Source organism: Scyliorhinus torazame, chromosome 21, assembly GCF_047496885.1.
Source record: "Scyliorhinus torazame isolate Kashiwa2021f chromosome 21, sScyTor2.1, whole genome shotgun sequence".
Classification (NCBI taxonomy): domain Eukaryota; kingdom Metazoa; phylum Chordata; class Chondrichthyes; order Carcharhiniformes; family Scyliorhinidae; genus Scyliorhinus; species Scyliorhinus torazame.
In genome coordinates, this window is record NC_092727.1 from 46,434,433 (window position 1) to 46,449,836 (window position 15,404).

The 15,404-nt window shown below is 47.3% G+C and overlaps 1 protein-coding gene across 1 annotated transcript in view; it reads right to left on the bottom strand.

Annotated features, from left to right (window-relative positions):
- LOC140398270 (high affinity cGMP-specific 3',5'-cyclic phosphodiesterase 9A-like) overlaps positions 1–15,404 on the bottom strand; it is a 63,061-nt gene that overhangs the window by 34,682 nt on the left and 12,975 nt on the right. The window contains exons 4-8 of the mRNA XM_072486745.1: positions 15,039–15,082; positions 6,984–7,038; positions 5,900–5,970; positions 1,550–1,631; positions 706–787 (exon numbers count right to left, since the gene is read on the bottom strand). Coding sequence (XP_072342846.1) covers positions 706–787; positions 1,550–1,631; positions 5,900–5,970; positions 6,984–7,038; positions 15,039–15,082 — 334 coding nt within the window. The remainder of the gene's footprint in view (positions 1–705; positions 788–1,549; positions 1,632–5,899; positions 5,971–6,983; positions 7,039–15,038; positions 15,083–15,404) is intronic.

Here is a 15,404-nt window from a genome sequence, read left to right on the forward strand (position 1 = left end):
ACTAAAGTAACCACCTTGGTCAAAGCAAATCTTCAAGCATTGGTTTGTTCTTCAGGCGCTGCGCCTGTGGCCAGTCTAAATACATCAATTGTTTTGTGCTTGGTCATGCAATACCCGAACTAGGAAGGTCCACAGTAAGCAATGCCCATCATAGGGAGGAGTAGACTTATCACGGGACATTGGGAACCTTCCCAACCCTGACACCATGTAATCCTGTATGACAATTCCTTAATGGGTTTTAGATAGGAGTGCTTGTAATTGGTGGGATTTTTAGTTGGTTAATCTGCAGCAGTAGTGGCAGATACCCAAGCTGCAACTGCTGCCAACCTGTCCCTATATTGTTCAGAAAGTGGGAGGATATTGGGATTTCGGAGTAGTTTGAACCCAGTCAGACATCAAGCTGCCCAAAAGTGAGAATGATTTTCACATCTCCACGCAGCATCCTGATTTGCACTCTGCCCACCTTCCACACAAAACAGTTCAACCTCTTCAGCCTCTCGTTCATTATCCTGACTTCACCAAAGTCATCTTCTCCCTCGTCCAACTCCATTTGATCTTCTCTCACCCGGACCTCCATTCTCTTCCCTCACACCAGCCAAAGTCAGCAATTATAGTTATCAATGAGCATTGTTGATTATTTTTAACGGTGTTTGCTCTCTTATTCTGTAACACATCCTATTAGATTTACTTTAGTTGGGTAGTTACCTTAGGATATTTTGGAACATCACGTTGCAGAGTCAGCTTTATAGGTTCCTCCAAGATGGCGTGTTTGCAAGAAGTGTTTGATCTGGCAGAAATAAAAAGCAAAAATGAAGAGCACTCCTGCTCTCCTAGCGAGGCATTCAGCTCTGGCTCAGCATTTATAGTCTTGCCTCTGAGCCAGAGGTTATTGGTTCAAATCTTGATTTGAGCAGACAATCTATGATGGCACTGTAGCATAGCGCTGAGGGAGTGCTGCACTGTTGGAAAGGAGGGTAGCATCCTTCAGATGAGATATTAAACCAAGGACATGTCTGCTCTCAGGTGGTGTATGTTAAACATTTTGTGGCAATATTTGATGGGAACTTTCCAATTTGATTTAATTTCCATTTCATTGCTGCATTTGGTTTGGAGATTTGGTGGTGCAATGGGTAGCACCCCCGTCTCTGAGCCAGAATCTCCGTCTTGGAATCCCATCATAGGACTTGATGGCCATGGAAGAAAATTTCATAATGTGGCCAAATAGGTGGAGGATCAACCTACAAATCCTTCTAAAATACACCTTTCGCAGGTGGTAAGAGTGGGAGAGTCTCCAGGTCAGCCACGTTTGATGCAGAGTGATGCCCCTCAAGTCAGCACCTCTTGTGACAGGCTTGGAACCTGTTCCAGGAAGAACAAAACTAGCCATGGAAACAGGCTTAAGCACATGCTTCATCTACCTCATGTACCATGGGGGAGAACTAAGGAAGGAAGGCTGCATTTGGTAGGGTTACTGGCATTGCTCGTTTTATCATAATTAATCATTGCACTGGATGAGCAACAATACCCATTGATTACTTGGGGTTCTCACCTGTTTCCCAAAGTCAATTCATCTTTAAGTGTCTTCAGGTCATTCTTACACTTTTCTATTTCCACCATCTTCAAACCTTCCACTGGAAACAAAAGAAATATAATGGTAAGAAATCAAAGGTGCAACAAAAGGAGTCTGCACCCGCCCTCTATAAGAGCGTCACCCTGCCCTATCCCCATAACCCCACCTAACTTGCACATCTTTGGACTGTGGAAGGAAACCAGGGCACCAGAGGAAACCCATGCAGACACAGGCAGAATGTGCAAACTCCACACAGAGTTACCCAAAGCCAGAATTGAACCCAGTTCTTGGCCCTCTCAGACAGCAGTGCTAACCGCAGTGCTGTCCCTAACCACTGCGCCAGACCCACAGACTACCCTTTGAAATGGCCTAGCACTCAGTTCTAGGGAAATTAGGGATGGGCAATAAAGGCTGGCCCAGTCAGCAATACCCACCCCCCCCCAAAAGAATGAAAAAAGAAATTACTGTGTAGCAGCAGTGTGAAATGGCTAGCTTCATCTGTTGCTCAAGTTTCCTGGGGTAATCGGAGGTAAACTGGCCACTTTTCAGAACTGAAAGTCACTGCCATAAGTTTGTATGGAATACAGCTAGTAATGATCTGATCAGGGTAGACATTCTCTCGTAGGATGGCATTAATATGCCCTATTTCAGCATCAAGCTTGAACTGTGAGCAAATGGCTAAAGCCCTATTTACAAGGTCAATGTTAAGCCAGTCTTCTAGCACGTGGAACTGTAGGAATCCCAGTAGATATATTGACCAGTGGAGGTAAGCCTGGGTAGACAGTGGGAGAGAACCCATTGGCAAATTTCTCAACTAACATATTGAGGTAAGGGAGCTCATTTCACTGCCTCATCTCAAAGCTGAATTCAAGTTCAGGAGATAACCCATTAAGGTGTGTATATTCTTACATGCAGCTGCAAATTCAAATACAACAAACATATCATGTACATATTGGAAATATGCAAAGGACAGGAGGTTTGGTGTCATTCTACTGAAGAAGATCTTCTTGCAGAAGCCGACAAAGATGTTGGCGAGAACTGGGCCTTGTGGCAACACCATCCAAAAGGGACCTCATGGGAACAGTATGGGCAGATATGGTGTCATTAAAACTGAAAGAGTTGTTGAGTTTGTAAATTCGATGTATACAGAGTCAGACAATGGTGGCGCAGCTGGATCATCAGAATACAATTCCTTGAGCAGTGCATTGGTGAATAGACTAGCAATGTTGAACAAGCAGATGGACATGGCATTGCTAGTCTCCGCAGAGGTAAAGGAAGCCTTCATCTTGTATGTGGAAAACTTGCTCAGAACAGGTTGTAGAAACTGGCTCAATCATTTGGCTAACACATGTTGTGCAGAACGGTCATTGACAAGACAGCATGTAAAGGAACATGACTTGTGTCTCTTAGCAGGCCATACATAACGTGGAAGTAGTGGGCAGTGAGGGTGATTACTTTAATATACACCACCAGGCTGTTTGATATTCTTCCGAGTCCAGCAACGGGTTTTCTAACTTGCTTTCACGCAGGGCTGTGTGGTCATGCTTAATGGCAGGTGTGGTATTATCATAACTGTAAGAACGGCAATGGTTAATGAAATGTCTAGAGTAGCCACTAGAGGGAGCTACAGATACAAGTACACAAAGGCATTGATGGGTAAGTGTAGTCCAGGAGTTAGCTAGAGACAGTCAGAAGTATTATTAGTGTGAGTTAAAGCAGATCATAGTTTATACCAGTATTAAGATTAGTTGTAGATGAGTGTAGTTTATATGTTAACAATCAACTGTGTATTATTTAGAAGTACGTGTCAAAACCAAATTAGTAGTATTAATAAATTGATAGCTTTGTTTAAGTTCAAGCTGTTTTGTGGTCTTTGTTAACACTACGCCAACCATCCTGAATCAAGCAACACAAAGAACACCACAGCAGATACAATGGATACAAATTTGGACAGGACATTAAGACCAGGGTGCATTTTGTTGATATAGTCACACTTGTTAAGGATGACCATCCCAGTCCCTTTGTCAGGTTTACAGATGAGGCCTCCCAACACTACCAGGCATTCTTAGGTAGGCTTGAACAGAGAGTGTAGGTCATTTGACTATGACCCCAATCCTGTTCTCGCCTAGATGCATGCAGATTCCAGCTGTGTTCACTAGGTAGATACTTGTTAAAATGCAACCATTTTATAACCTACAGTGCCATCATTTTAATGAGGAAACTGAACTCTTCAATTCAGACTGTGACAAGTAGAACAGATATTGCAAGGACACGATGTACCTTTGAGAGGCCAATTTCAGGTAGAGCAGCTGCAGATGTTACAATTCAAGGTCCATTCTGCAACGTGTAACAAGGTACCACTGTGATGACCCAGATTGTCGGCTGATATAGTAAGAGGGAACATGTTTTAGGCAGGCCCGAAGCTTAGAGGGTATTGGCAGGATTTTGCTAAGGCAATGTCCACGGTGCTAAAAAAATAAGTGGTGTCAAGTCCGGAGGTAGCGATCTTTGGAATGTCGGAAGATCCGGGAGTTCAGGGGGCGAAAGAGGCCGACGTTCTGGCCTTTGCCTCCATGGTAGCCCGGAGACGTATCTTATTAATGTGGAGGGACTCGAAGCCCCCGAGTGTGGAGACCTGGGTAAGTGACATGGCTGGGTTTCTCAGTCTTGAGAAAATAAAGTTTGCCGGAGGTGGCAGCCGTTCGTCGACTTTCTCGGGGGAAAATTAAAAATGTCAGCAGATGCAATATTCCAAGGTCGGGGGGGGGGGGGGGGGGAGACTGTTGTTGTATGGTTGAGGTGTGTGAAGATTGAGCTGGGGTGGGGGGGGGGGAAATGTTTATTTTACCATGTTGATGTCATTGTTTTTGTTACCGTCATTAAAAATTTCAAATACCTTGTCGTGTTGTTCACCCTGGGGTAACACGGATTGCACACGATGCAATCAACTGATCAAGTATACACCAAATGAAGGCGTTGGTTCAATATAAGATTTATTGAACTCTGGCAACAAAACACACAGCTGCCTGTGGGTTGACTCTCTACTACCCTCAGTAAACTAAAGCTAACTATCTAGACCTGGCTAGCTCTGATCCACGTGTTGGAGATGTTGAATGATTTGTACACCCTGACTATCACTACAGCTATCATCAGTGGAAAGAGGCAGAGAGCTGATGTCTCGTGTGTTTTATAGGTGTAAGTCCCTCTCTGGTGTCCTGTCTTGTCCTCGCTATAGCTTGAAAAATAAAGACAATTTTTTACCTCTGTTGTGTTCGGTCACTTCCTTGATTATGAAGGTACACATAGAACACAAAGATATGATTGCTGCAAGTATTAATTCTTGATGGTAACCATGCATTTCTATGTACAAACAATCCCGTCTACGTTACTGTAAAACTAAGGAGGGAGATGACTGTCCTCTTGTCTGTCCTACTACCAAGTGCCCGCTTCCCATCCATCCCCCGATATATATATATATATATATAAATAATGGGTTCTGGTTCCACCTGCTGGCGGCAGGTCATAACTGTCCTTCCATGTATTGGTCAGTGGCTATGGACAGTGGTGATATTATAAACAAATATATACATTCATACAACTATGTACAGTTATACAGAGATATGCCTATACGCATATCACAACAAACTCCAAGGCCCACATCTGGTCTCTCATGGGAGTGAGGATGAAGTACACTACAGTCGAATAGCTGGTCAATTTTTCTCTCTACATCCCACAATTTGGGCCACACCTCATGCTTCGAGCTTGATCTTAAATGGCAGTTTTGAAATGAGCTTTTTGGCCCGAAGTCAGTTTATTGCTTTTTTAAAAAATGAATAAAAGGGCAGGACAGTGGCACAGTGGTTAGCACTGTTGCCTCACAGCGGCAGGGACCTGGGTTCAATTCCGGCCTTGGGCGACTGTGTGGAGTTTGCACATTCCCCCAGTGTCTGTGTGGGATTCCTCTGGGTGCTCCGTTTTCCTTCCACAGTCCAAAGATGTGCAAGTTAGGTGGATTGGCCATGCTAAAATTGCCCCTTGGTGTCCAAAAGGTTAGGTGGGGTTACTGGGATGGGGTGGGGTCGTGGGCATAGGTAAGGTGCTCTTTCGGAGGGTTGGTGCAGACTTGATGGGCTGAATGGCCTCTTCCTTCACTGTAGGGATTCTATGAATCTCCATATCCATTCACACTTAATCATTATTGTTCCTATTGCAAATATGTGAGTGAATCTTTGATCTGGGAAGTAATCCTATCCAATGCTTTGCCAGGGCTTTTGCATTATTAGCACCAATAGCATCCGAATTATAGGCAAGTTAAAAATGTCAACTTACATTCGACCCTCATTTCCAATGCTGCCAACCTGCAGGCGATTTCAGTTTTCAGGTCATTGACTTTAAAAATTCTGCAACAGAATTAACAGTTACAACAAATTCAGCATATTTGATCACCTTGTGATTTGTTATGCTCTAGGTGTAACATAAGCGGCTTCCTTGTGGTGCACTTGACAAAGGAAGGTTCAGACGTGGAGATAACTTCAACACTTTTATTAAACTATTTACACTTCTATTACTCGGGTTCAACACTACTGCTAATCCTACTATAGCTACCCAGACTGACTAACCAGTTGCTGCAATCCACGTGGTGGGTGTAATATTGAATCAACCCTGTGTCTCTACTCACTGACTGTCTCCACTGGAAAAAGGCAGATCATGTGTGTGGTGTCCTTTATATATGGGTTGGTGTAATGCCCTCCTGCGGTGGTGTCAGCTGTGCGTGTATCGTGAATGTCCATTGGTCGTGTCCTATCTAACTGATCTATTGGTTGAGAGTGTGTGTGTGATGTTTCTGGTGCTCCCTCTAGTGTCTAGCTAGCCTACATGCATTTACATTGATACACATCACCACACTTTGTATTTGGATGTGTCTTGGACAGGGATAATTAATGCTCCAACAAATCATGCAATGGAGTGGTAGATTGTAGGTTCCTCTGCTATTTTGTTGTAACTTTGTGTGTTCTTGGTCGTGCCATGGTGGGCCTCAGTCTTAGCTGCAGAATGTCAAATGGTCCAGGAGGCTTAAAGAGAGGGACAAAGACAATGAGAGCAAAGTGGCCATTATACCAGTATTCCGTGAACCAAGAGATACAGAAGAGATGCAGAATCTCCATTGCTATCTCGTGATCCCAGCCAAAAGTACACTGGTGTGGACATGGGGAAAGACCAGAGATAGGTTTGATCATGATATCCCGGTGCTTGGCCAGGTTTCCAACAATCACCTAGCTCACATATGATGGACAGCCATTTGAGCGAAGGATTATAGGGCTGCCAGTTTAATGGAACTCCATCCCAGAATAAGTAACGACCCTCAGCAGCAGAAGATAGTTGAAACTTAAGTAACTGACTAATAACAGATTACCTTGAAAACTGGTCAGTAACTTGGCCCAGAACATTCTGCAGCAAGTCGTCTTCTTCTAGAGGTAAAAAGGTGATTGATGATAGACATTAGAATCCACAAGACTAATTATTTCCACTTCTTTCAGATGCCTCAATTGTTTCACAATGAAGTGACCGAGATTCGAACAATGATGCTGTCGTCCAGAATCTGGCCCACAGGTGGTGAGGTTGGGGGGTGGGGTGAGGATGTTGATGTTGGTGAATCTCACCCAATAACAGTACGTGCTGGAGTTAACTCCTTGAGCGCAACCAAGAAGATGCACCCGAGGTTAAGCAACTCCAAAATCTTTCTCACATGCACGTATCTTTCGTTTAAAATCATAACTATTCCCCCCCACTGATTTACAAGTAAAACTCCATTATCCAATTTCAAATGTACAATGCACTTCTGATGGCGGAATGTAGGTGGAGGTCACACGTTGGGTGGCTCCTGCTAGAGTCTCTGATTTTGAACCTTTATGTTTGGTCTCAGGGGCACTTCTTGGATGATCTGGTGTGGGACATTCTAAGGAATCGGTGGAATGTCGAAGCTCCAGAAGAAAGGTCAGGGGAGCGAGCCAAAGTCCGCCGGCGAGTGCTGCTGTGATTCCAGCAGGAGGGAAGATGGCTGGGGCTGGTTCATCGGGTGGGGCCTCTCTCATTACGACTGAAATTCTGATGGAGGTGGTATTGGGGGAGTTTGAAAGGCTGTTCGCCAAACATCTAGAGGTGCATCGGAGAGAGACGATGACCTTGCTCAAGGAGTGGGCGGAGGAGACACTTGCTCCAATAAAGGCTGCGTTGACGAAGACGTACGAGGTGCGGGTGCAAGGAGAGAAGATGAAAGGGGTGGAGGAGGCATTGTCGCATCATAACGACCAGTTCACCTCAATGGGTGAGGAGCTGCGGAGAGTTGTGGAGAACAATAAAGGGATAAGAGCCAAATTGGAGGATCTGGAGAACAGGCCGCGGAGACAGAATTTGAGGATTGTGGGCTTTCCCGAAGGCGCGGAGGGCCAGAGGCTGACTGAGTACTTTGCGGACATGTTCACCAAATTGATGGGGGAGAGGGAAGAGCCCTCCCTCTACGGGTTGGACAGAGCCCATCGGTCACTCCAGCCGAAGCCTAAAATGAATGAGTCACCAAGGGCTATGATAGTCTGCTTCCACAGCTATCAGGTAAAAGAGAAAGTCTTGAATTGGGTGAAGCAGAAGTGAAAGGTGAAGCGGGAAGGCATTGGCATATGTATATACCAAGATCGTATGGCGGAGTTGGCGAGAAGGTGGGCAGCCTTTGGTCGGGTGATGACGTCGCTGTACAGCAGCAACGTGAGATTTGGAGTGGTCTGTCCGGTGAAGCTGATAGTAACTCACAATTCGAAGGACCTTTATGTTCGTGAAAGTTGAAAGACTGGGACTGAGATGAGTTTGGATTTGGACTTTGATGGTATAAACTGGGGTCTTTTTATGATTTTTTCCACAGGCTTTTGTTGTTGTTTTTTTCCTTTTTTGGTTTTTCTGCTACTGTATTCTCCCCACCCTGGTTGGAGGGATTGATGTTCACTTTTGGTGGGCGTGTGGATTGGGGAATTGAGGGTTTTGGACATGGGGGGGGGTCAGGCTGTTGATTGTGTTTCTTGGGAGGAGGGGGGTCTGGCAGGGGTCAGCTCACGTGCAAACGAAGGTTGGCTAGTGAACGGGAGTGTGATGAGGGGAGGGGCCGCAGTCGTTAGAGCCTGGGAGGTGTGAATGGTGGGGGGAGGGGATTGGGAATGTTTGAGGTGTTTGCAAGAGGAAGTGGTTGGGGGAGATTCTGGGAAAGGGGTGGGGGTTGACAGTGACTAGAGGATATAGTTTGTTCAATGCCGGATGATTGGGGCATGGGATAGTTGTAATGGTGTATCGAAAGGGCCGGGGCGGGGGGGGGTTTGAGAGGCCCCCAGTCAGAATGGTGACGTGGAAAGTGCGAGGGTTTGGGGGTGGGGGTGGGGAACGGGACCGGTGAAGTGAGCAAGAGTCCTCTTACATTTGAAGAGTTTGAAAGCTGATGTGGTGATGCTACAGGAGACCCGTCTGAGGGTGAAGGATCAGATGAGGCTGAGGAAGGGATGGGTGAGCTAAAACTCAGGATTTGATAGTAGGGCCTGAGGGGTGGCGATTCTGGTGGGCAAACGGGTGAGGTTCCAGATGGAGAAGGTGATGGTGGAGTAGGTACCTGATCGCAACAGGTGCGTTGGAGGGGAGGTTGGTGATGTTGGATAGAGTCTATGCCCCCAATTGGGATCACGCAGGGTTTGTGAAGAAAACGCTGATTGCCATTCCGAATCGGGATACCCATGAGTTGGTTTGGTGGGGGGAGGGGGGGGGGGGGGGGGGCATTGGAATGCAGTGTTGGAGCTGAGGATAGACATGTCCCAGACACGCTCACAGACCCAGTCAGGTGGCGGGCGAGGGCGTTGGTGGGGGTTGAGGAAAATGGGGTGGGGGCTAATCGGTGGAGATTTTTGCACCCGAGGAATTTGGGAGTATTTGTTTTTTCGCCGGTGCATTAGGTGTTCTCGAAGATTGGTTTCTTTGTGATGGGATAGGCGCTGTTCGCTGGAGTTAAGAAGGCAGAATGTTTGGCAATTGCGATTTCGGACCATGCTCCACACTGGATTGTCATGGTCCTGGAGAAGGGATTAGCTCAGAAGCCGGGGTAGAGGCTGCTTGTGGGATTGTTGACAGATCAGAGATTCCGATGGGGAAGGTGTTCGAGGAATATGTGGGGATTAACTGTACTGGGGAGGTCTCGCTGTCGGTGGTTTGGGAGGCTTTGAAGGCAGTGGTGAGGGTGGAATTTAAGGCTAAGGTGGATAAGGAGATGAGGGATGAATGCCAATGATTGATAGGAGAGATTCTGGAAGTAGACAGGAGGTATACAGAGGACCTGGACCTTTTGATGAAGAGGAAGGAGTTACAGGCGAGATCTGTTGTCCATGGGGAAAGCGATGCGTCCGTTGAGAAAGGCAAGGGTGGCCATCTATACGAGTGTGGCGAGAAGGTCAGCTGTATGTTGGCAGGTCAGCTCTGTAAGCAAGTTGCGGTGAGGGAGACAGTTCAGGTGAGGGATAGGACAGGCAAGCTGGTGGTGGCACGGAGCGTATTAAGGTGTTTGAGAAGTTTTACAGAGACCTGTATAAGTCGTAACTGCCAGAGGACGAACTGGAGATGAAGGAGTTTTTGGGAAAGTTAGAGTGCCCGAAGGTGGGTGAAATGGAGAGGGTGGGGCTGGGGGGTTGCTGGGGGCAGAATAGGTGAAGGTGGTGATTGGGAGGATGCAGACGGGAAAGATAGCAGGGCCGGATGGTTTCCCAGTGCAACTCTTTTTTCTAATTTAGAGTACTCAATTATTTTTTTCCAATTAAGAGGCAATTTATCGTGGCCAATCCACCTAACCTGCACAACTTTGGGCTGTGGGGTAAAACCCACGCAGACACAGGGAGAATGTGCAAACTCCAGACAGACAGTGACCAGAGGCTGGGATCGAACCCGGGTCCTCAGCGTCGTGAGGCAGCAATGCTAACCACTGAGCCACCGTGCTGCCCCATCCCAGTGGAACTCTATAAGAAATTTAAGGCACCATGTTCGAGGACGCGATGGTTAGGAGGGTTTTGTTGAAAATGATGGGACAGGCCTCCATCTCGTTGCTGTTAAAAAAGGGTTAAGGACCCGGTGGAGTGTGGGTCGTACAGGCCCATATCTCGAATGAATGTAGATGCTACGATTATGGCAAAGGTGCTGGCGCTAAGGTTGGAGGTGTGCCCACCGAGGGTGATTGGGGAGGATCAGATGGGGTTCGTTAAGGACAGACAGCTGTCGTCGAATGTGTGGCGGCTGCTGAATGTGGTGCTATCTCCGGCTGCTGGAAGGGAGTTGGAGGTGGTGACACCAGATGCGGTGAAGGCGTTTGATCGGGTGGAGTGGAGCTATCTGATTGCAGTGTTGGCGAAGTTTGGGATTGGGTCTAAGTTCGTGGCATGAGTGAAATTGCTGCATAATCCGATGGCATGTGTGCGACTGAATGATATGAACTCGGTATTTTTTGAAGCAGTGATGCCCCAAGTCTCCCCTTCTATTTGTGTTGGCAATAGAGCCCTTGACCATTGTGCTGAGGAGTTCAGAGTTGTGGAAGGGGATAGTGGGAGGGGTGGGGTGGGGGGGGGGGCTGCCGAATCTTATGTATTATTACTGGGCAGTGAATGCGGAGAAGATATGCGGTTGGAATGGGGAGGCGGTGGCTTTGTGGCAAGGTTAGAGGCGGGCTCGTGTAGGTGGTCGGGGTTTCGAGCGCTGGCGATGGCTCCGCACCCGTTGGCTCCAGGGAGGGATTTCGGAAGTCCTGTGGTGCTGGCCACGCTGAGGATTGGAGGCAATTCCCGCACTACAGGTTGGGAGCAGGGTCGAGGGTGATGCCGATCAAGGGGAATCACGGATTCAAGCTGGGGAGGATTGGTGAGAGGTTCTTGGGATGGGAGTAGAGAGGAGTCAGGAAGATGAAGAATTTGTTTCTGGGAGGGCAGTTGCGAGCTTGGATGAGCCGAATGAGAAGTTTGGACTGGCGCAAGAGGAAAGCTTTCGGTATATGCAGGTGCGGGACTTTGCGAAGAAGGTCTTTCCGGCCATTCCGATAGCACCTGCCTCCTCATTGTTGGAGAAGGTGCTGTCAGTGAGGAGGCTGGAGGGGGGGGGGGGGGGGGCATCTCGCCGATTTCTGGGAGGATTCTGGAGGGAGGATAGGGTATATTTGGAGGGGATTAGGCTAAGTGGGAAGAGGAGTTGGGGACGGCATTAGAGGAGGGATTATGGTGTACGGCGCTGCGGAGGGTGAATGCCTCAACCTCGTATACTGAAGATGGTGCACAGGGCGCATCGGACAAGGATGAGCTGGTTGTTTGAGGGGGTAGAGGACATCTGTGAATGGTGTGGGAGGGGTCCTGCTAATCACGTACATTTGTTGTGGTATTGTCCGAAGCTGGAAACGTTTGAGGTCATTTCTTAGCACCATGTCAGCGGTCTTACATGTAGACATGGAGCCCGGTCCCCTGGGGGCCATATTCAGGGTGTCGGACCTCCTGGAGTTGCAGAGGGGTGTGGGGACAGGTGCTTTAGCCTTTGCCTCGCTGATTGCTCGCAGGTGGGTTCTGTTGGGTGCCGGTCAGTTTCTCCACCCCGTGCCTCAGCCTGGCTGGGGGACAGATGAAATTTGTTTTAAGGGGGCAAATAATGGGGTTCCACAAGAGTTGGGGCTTGTTCATTTTGCATTTTGGAGAGCTGGTTACCATCAACCATTTGGGGGGGCGGGGGGGGGGGAGAGAGAGAGAGAATGGGGGAAGGGGGTCTTCTTGAGTGGGAGGCTTAATATGGTGGGTATGTTTTTTGTTATTGTAAAATTTAAATGGAATAAATTAAAATTGGAATAAAAATACTTAATAAAAAAAGAAACGTACTATGCACACAGGATTCTAGTTTGCAGGGTGGCATAGTAACATAATGGTTAGCACTGCTGCCTCATGCCACTGAGGACCGAGGTTCGATCCCAGCCTCGGGTCACTGTCTACTTGGAGTTTGCACATTTTCTTTTTTTTTTTGTAAATTTAGAGTACCCAATTCATTTTTTCCAATTAAGGGGCAATTTAGCGTGGCCAATCCACCTACCCTGCACATCTTTGGGTTGTGGGGGCGAAACACGGGGAGAATGTGCAAACTCCACACGGACAGTGACCCAGAGCCGGGATCGAACCTGGGACCTTGGCGCCGTGAGGCTGCAGGGCTAACCCACGGCGCCACTGTGCTGCCCCCAGAGTTTGCACATTTTCCACCTGTCGGCGTGAGTCTCACCCCCACAACCCCAAAGTTGTGTAGGGCAGGTTGATTGGCCATGTTAAATTGCCCCTTAATTGGAAAAATGTTTTGAAAGGATCCTAGTTTGCTTTGGTTTCAATCCTATAACCATGAATCCAAACCAATAACCACTCTATTCTGTAGGAATATAGTAATCTTAGTCTTTGAGAGGCACCTGCTATCCTGTCTCTCAAGATTGTTTTTATGGATTTACCACATTCCAATCCAGGGGTCTAAACTTGGGATATCGTACATCCCCAGGCCTTGCTGTCTCTGTCTGTGTGTCTTGCATCCATTCTTAACTTTGTTGCCTGGACCCCAAGGGCTGGGTTGTTCGACTGCGCCCACTGTAAGATCGCCACCGGTGGGACGCAGACCATGTAAAGGTCCATTGACCTCGGGCGGGAATTTCTGGTCGCAGTGTGGGCGCGTGGCTAGAGAATCCCGCCCTTAAGTACTGAATACTGCAACATCATTACCTTAGCTGGTCCATCTCATCTTCCAATGGCTCAGTGAATGCCAAAAATGGCACCGAGGGGACTTCAATCCTAGAACTGTCACCCTTAGCACATTGTTGGTCTGCTGGAGGCCAATATTCTGATCGCAAAGATCTCTTGAGAATTTACTGGCAGAATATTTGTGTTTATTGTCCAGCAGGAGTAGTCCAAACACCCCCTCAAGCCTGTCCCATCAGTCAATACGATCATGGCTGATCTTCTACTTCAACTCCCACCTATCCCCATATCACTTAATTTCTTTAATGTCCAAATATTTATTGATCGAACTCTATTCAATGCCTGAACATCCACAACTCTCTAGGAGGGTAACCCTCTCAATGAAGAAACTTCTTCTCATGTCAAGCCTAAATGATGACCCTTTATCCTGACACCATGATCCTAGTTCTAGGTTCTCCAGGCAGGGGAGACAGCCTCTCAGCTATCAAATCCTCTTAAAATTTTATAAATTTCTAATTCTTCTAAATTTCAGAGAATAATCGGCCCATTCTGTTCAATCTCTCCTCAAGACAATCCTCTCATCCCAGAAAACAGACCAATGAGAAATTTAGAGCAGGATTTTACACTGCCCTGTTGGTGAGTTTGAAATGTAGATTCCAATGGGTGGCCTTCCCTACCCAACACCCGCTAACCTGTCAGACATTTTGCAAGGGAGGAGTTGGGCAATCTGCCCACCTTTGAGCCTTTTGAGGCCCTTGAGTGACAAATGAAGAGCTATTTATAGCCTCATCAAATATTGCCCCACTGATATTTTACCAATGGTGGCTGATCACATTGGAGACACCACCCCAAAGGTCATTCTTGAAATGAAAATGAAAATCGCTTATTGTCACAAGTAGGCTTCAAATGAAGTTACTGTGAAAAGCCCCTAGACGTCACATTCCGGCACCTGTTCAGGTACACCCCCCCCCAGCCCCCCAACCTCTCACCTGACCTGTTGAACCTGATTCCCCAACCTCCTTACCTCTGTCATAGAGGCTCCCACGACCAGACGTACCTGGGCTGCTTGGTGTGGTGGGACTGCCTCTAGTCCCAAGATTGGCCGCCACTCTCATATGGTACTTCTGAGACTAGATATAACGGCCTGGCAGGACCACCAATTAGAATAATAATAATCTTTATTGTCACACGTTGGCTTACATTGACACTGCAATGAAGTTACTGTGAAAAAACCCTAGTCGTCACATTCCGGCACCTGTTCAGGTACACAGAGGGAGAATTCAATTCACCTAACGTCTTTTGAGACTTGTGGGTGGAAACCGGAGCACCCGGAGGAAACCCACGCAGACACAGGGAGACGTGCAGACTCCACACAGACAGCGACCCAAGCTGGGAATCGAACCTGGGACCCTGGAGCTGTGAAGTAACAATGCTACCGTGCCGCCCTTAAGATAAGGGCACAAATCTGGTCTCCAGTTAACACGGCTCCCAGCATTAATTTACTGTGGGGAAGCCATTGGGATCATGGGCAGGCTCACTCCACAATTTGGGAGGGGGAGGGTGGGGGCGGGGGACAGGTTTGTACAGTCCACAGAGCCCTGTAAAATCCAATCCATATAAACCATGTGCAAGATTTGGCACCAATTCCCAGCGGGTATCCATTTCAATAGATACACCATTGATGTGTAAGGAGTCAATACCTGTTAGCTGTCTACCACTGAGGGGAACCACTCTGTAAGGAGAGCTGGAAAGAAAAGGAAAGATATTAAACAAAATTGTTTGAGCGAGAACTGTTCCGTTAATTAGCTGACTAAATTACATAAAATAGACACATGCTTTTTGTAACCAAAGGCCGGCTGAGAATGAGTAACCTTGACTGAGCTTCTAGTCTAGATCACCACCTTGATATGGTCACATGTAAAATGACTCAACTGCCTGAGGTATAACACACAAAAGAAGGTTGAATTTAAAGGTTGTGGAGGTGACCAGAACGTCACGGCCATTCAGGCAATCTGCTGCCCACTATTGGAATTCTTCTGTCCTTTACTGCTTCATTGGACTGGACA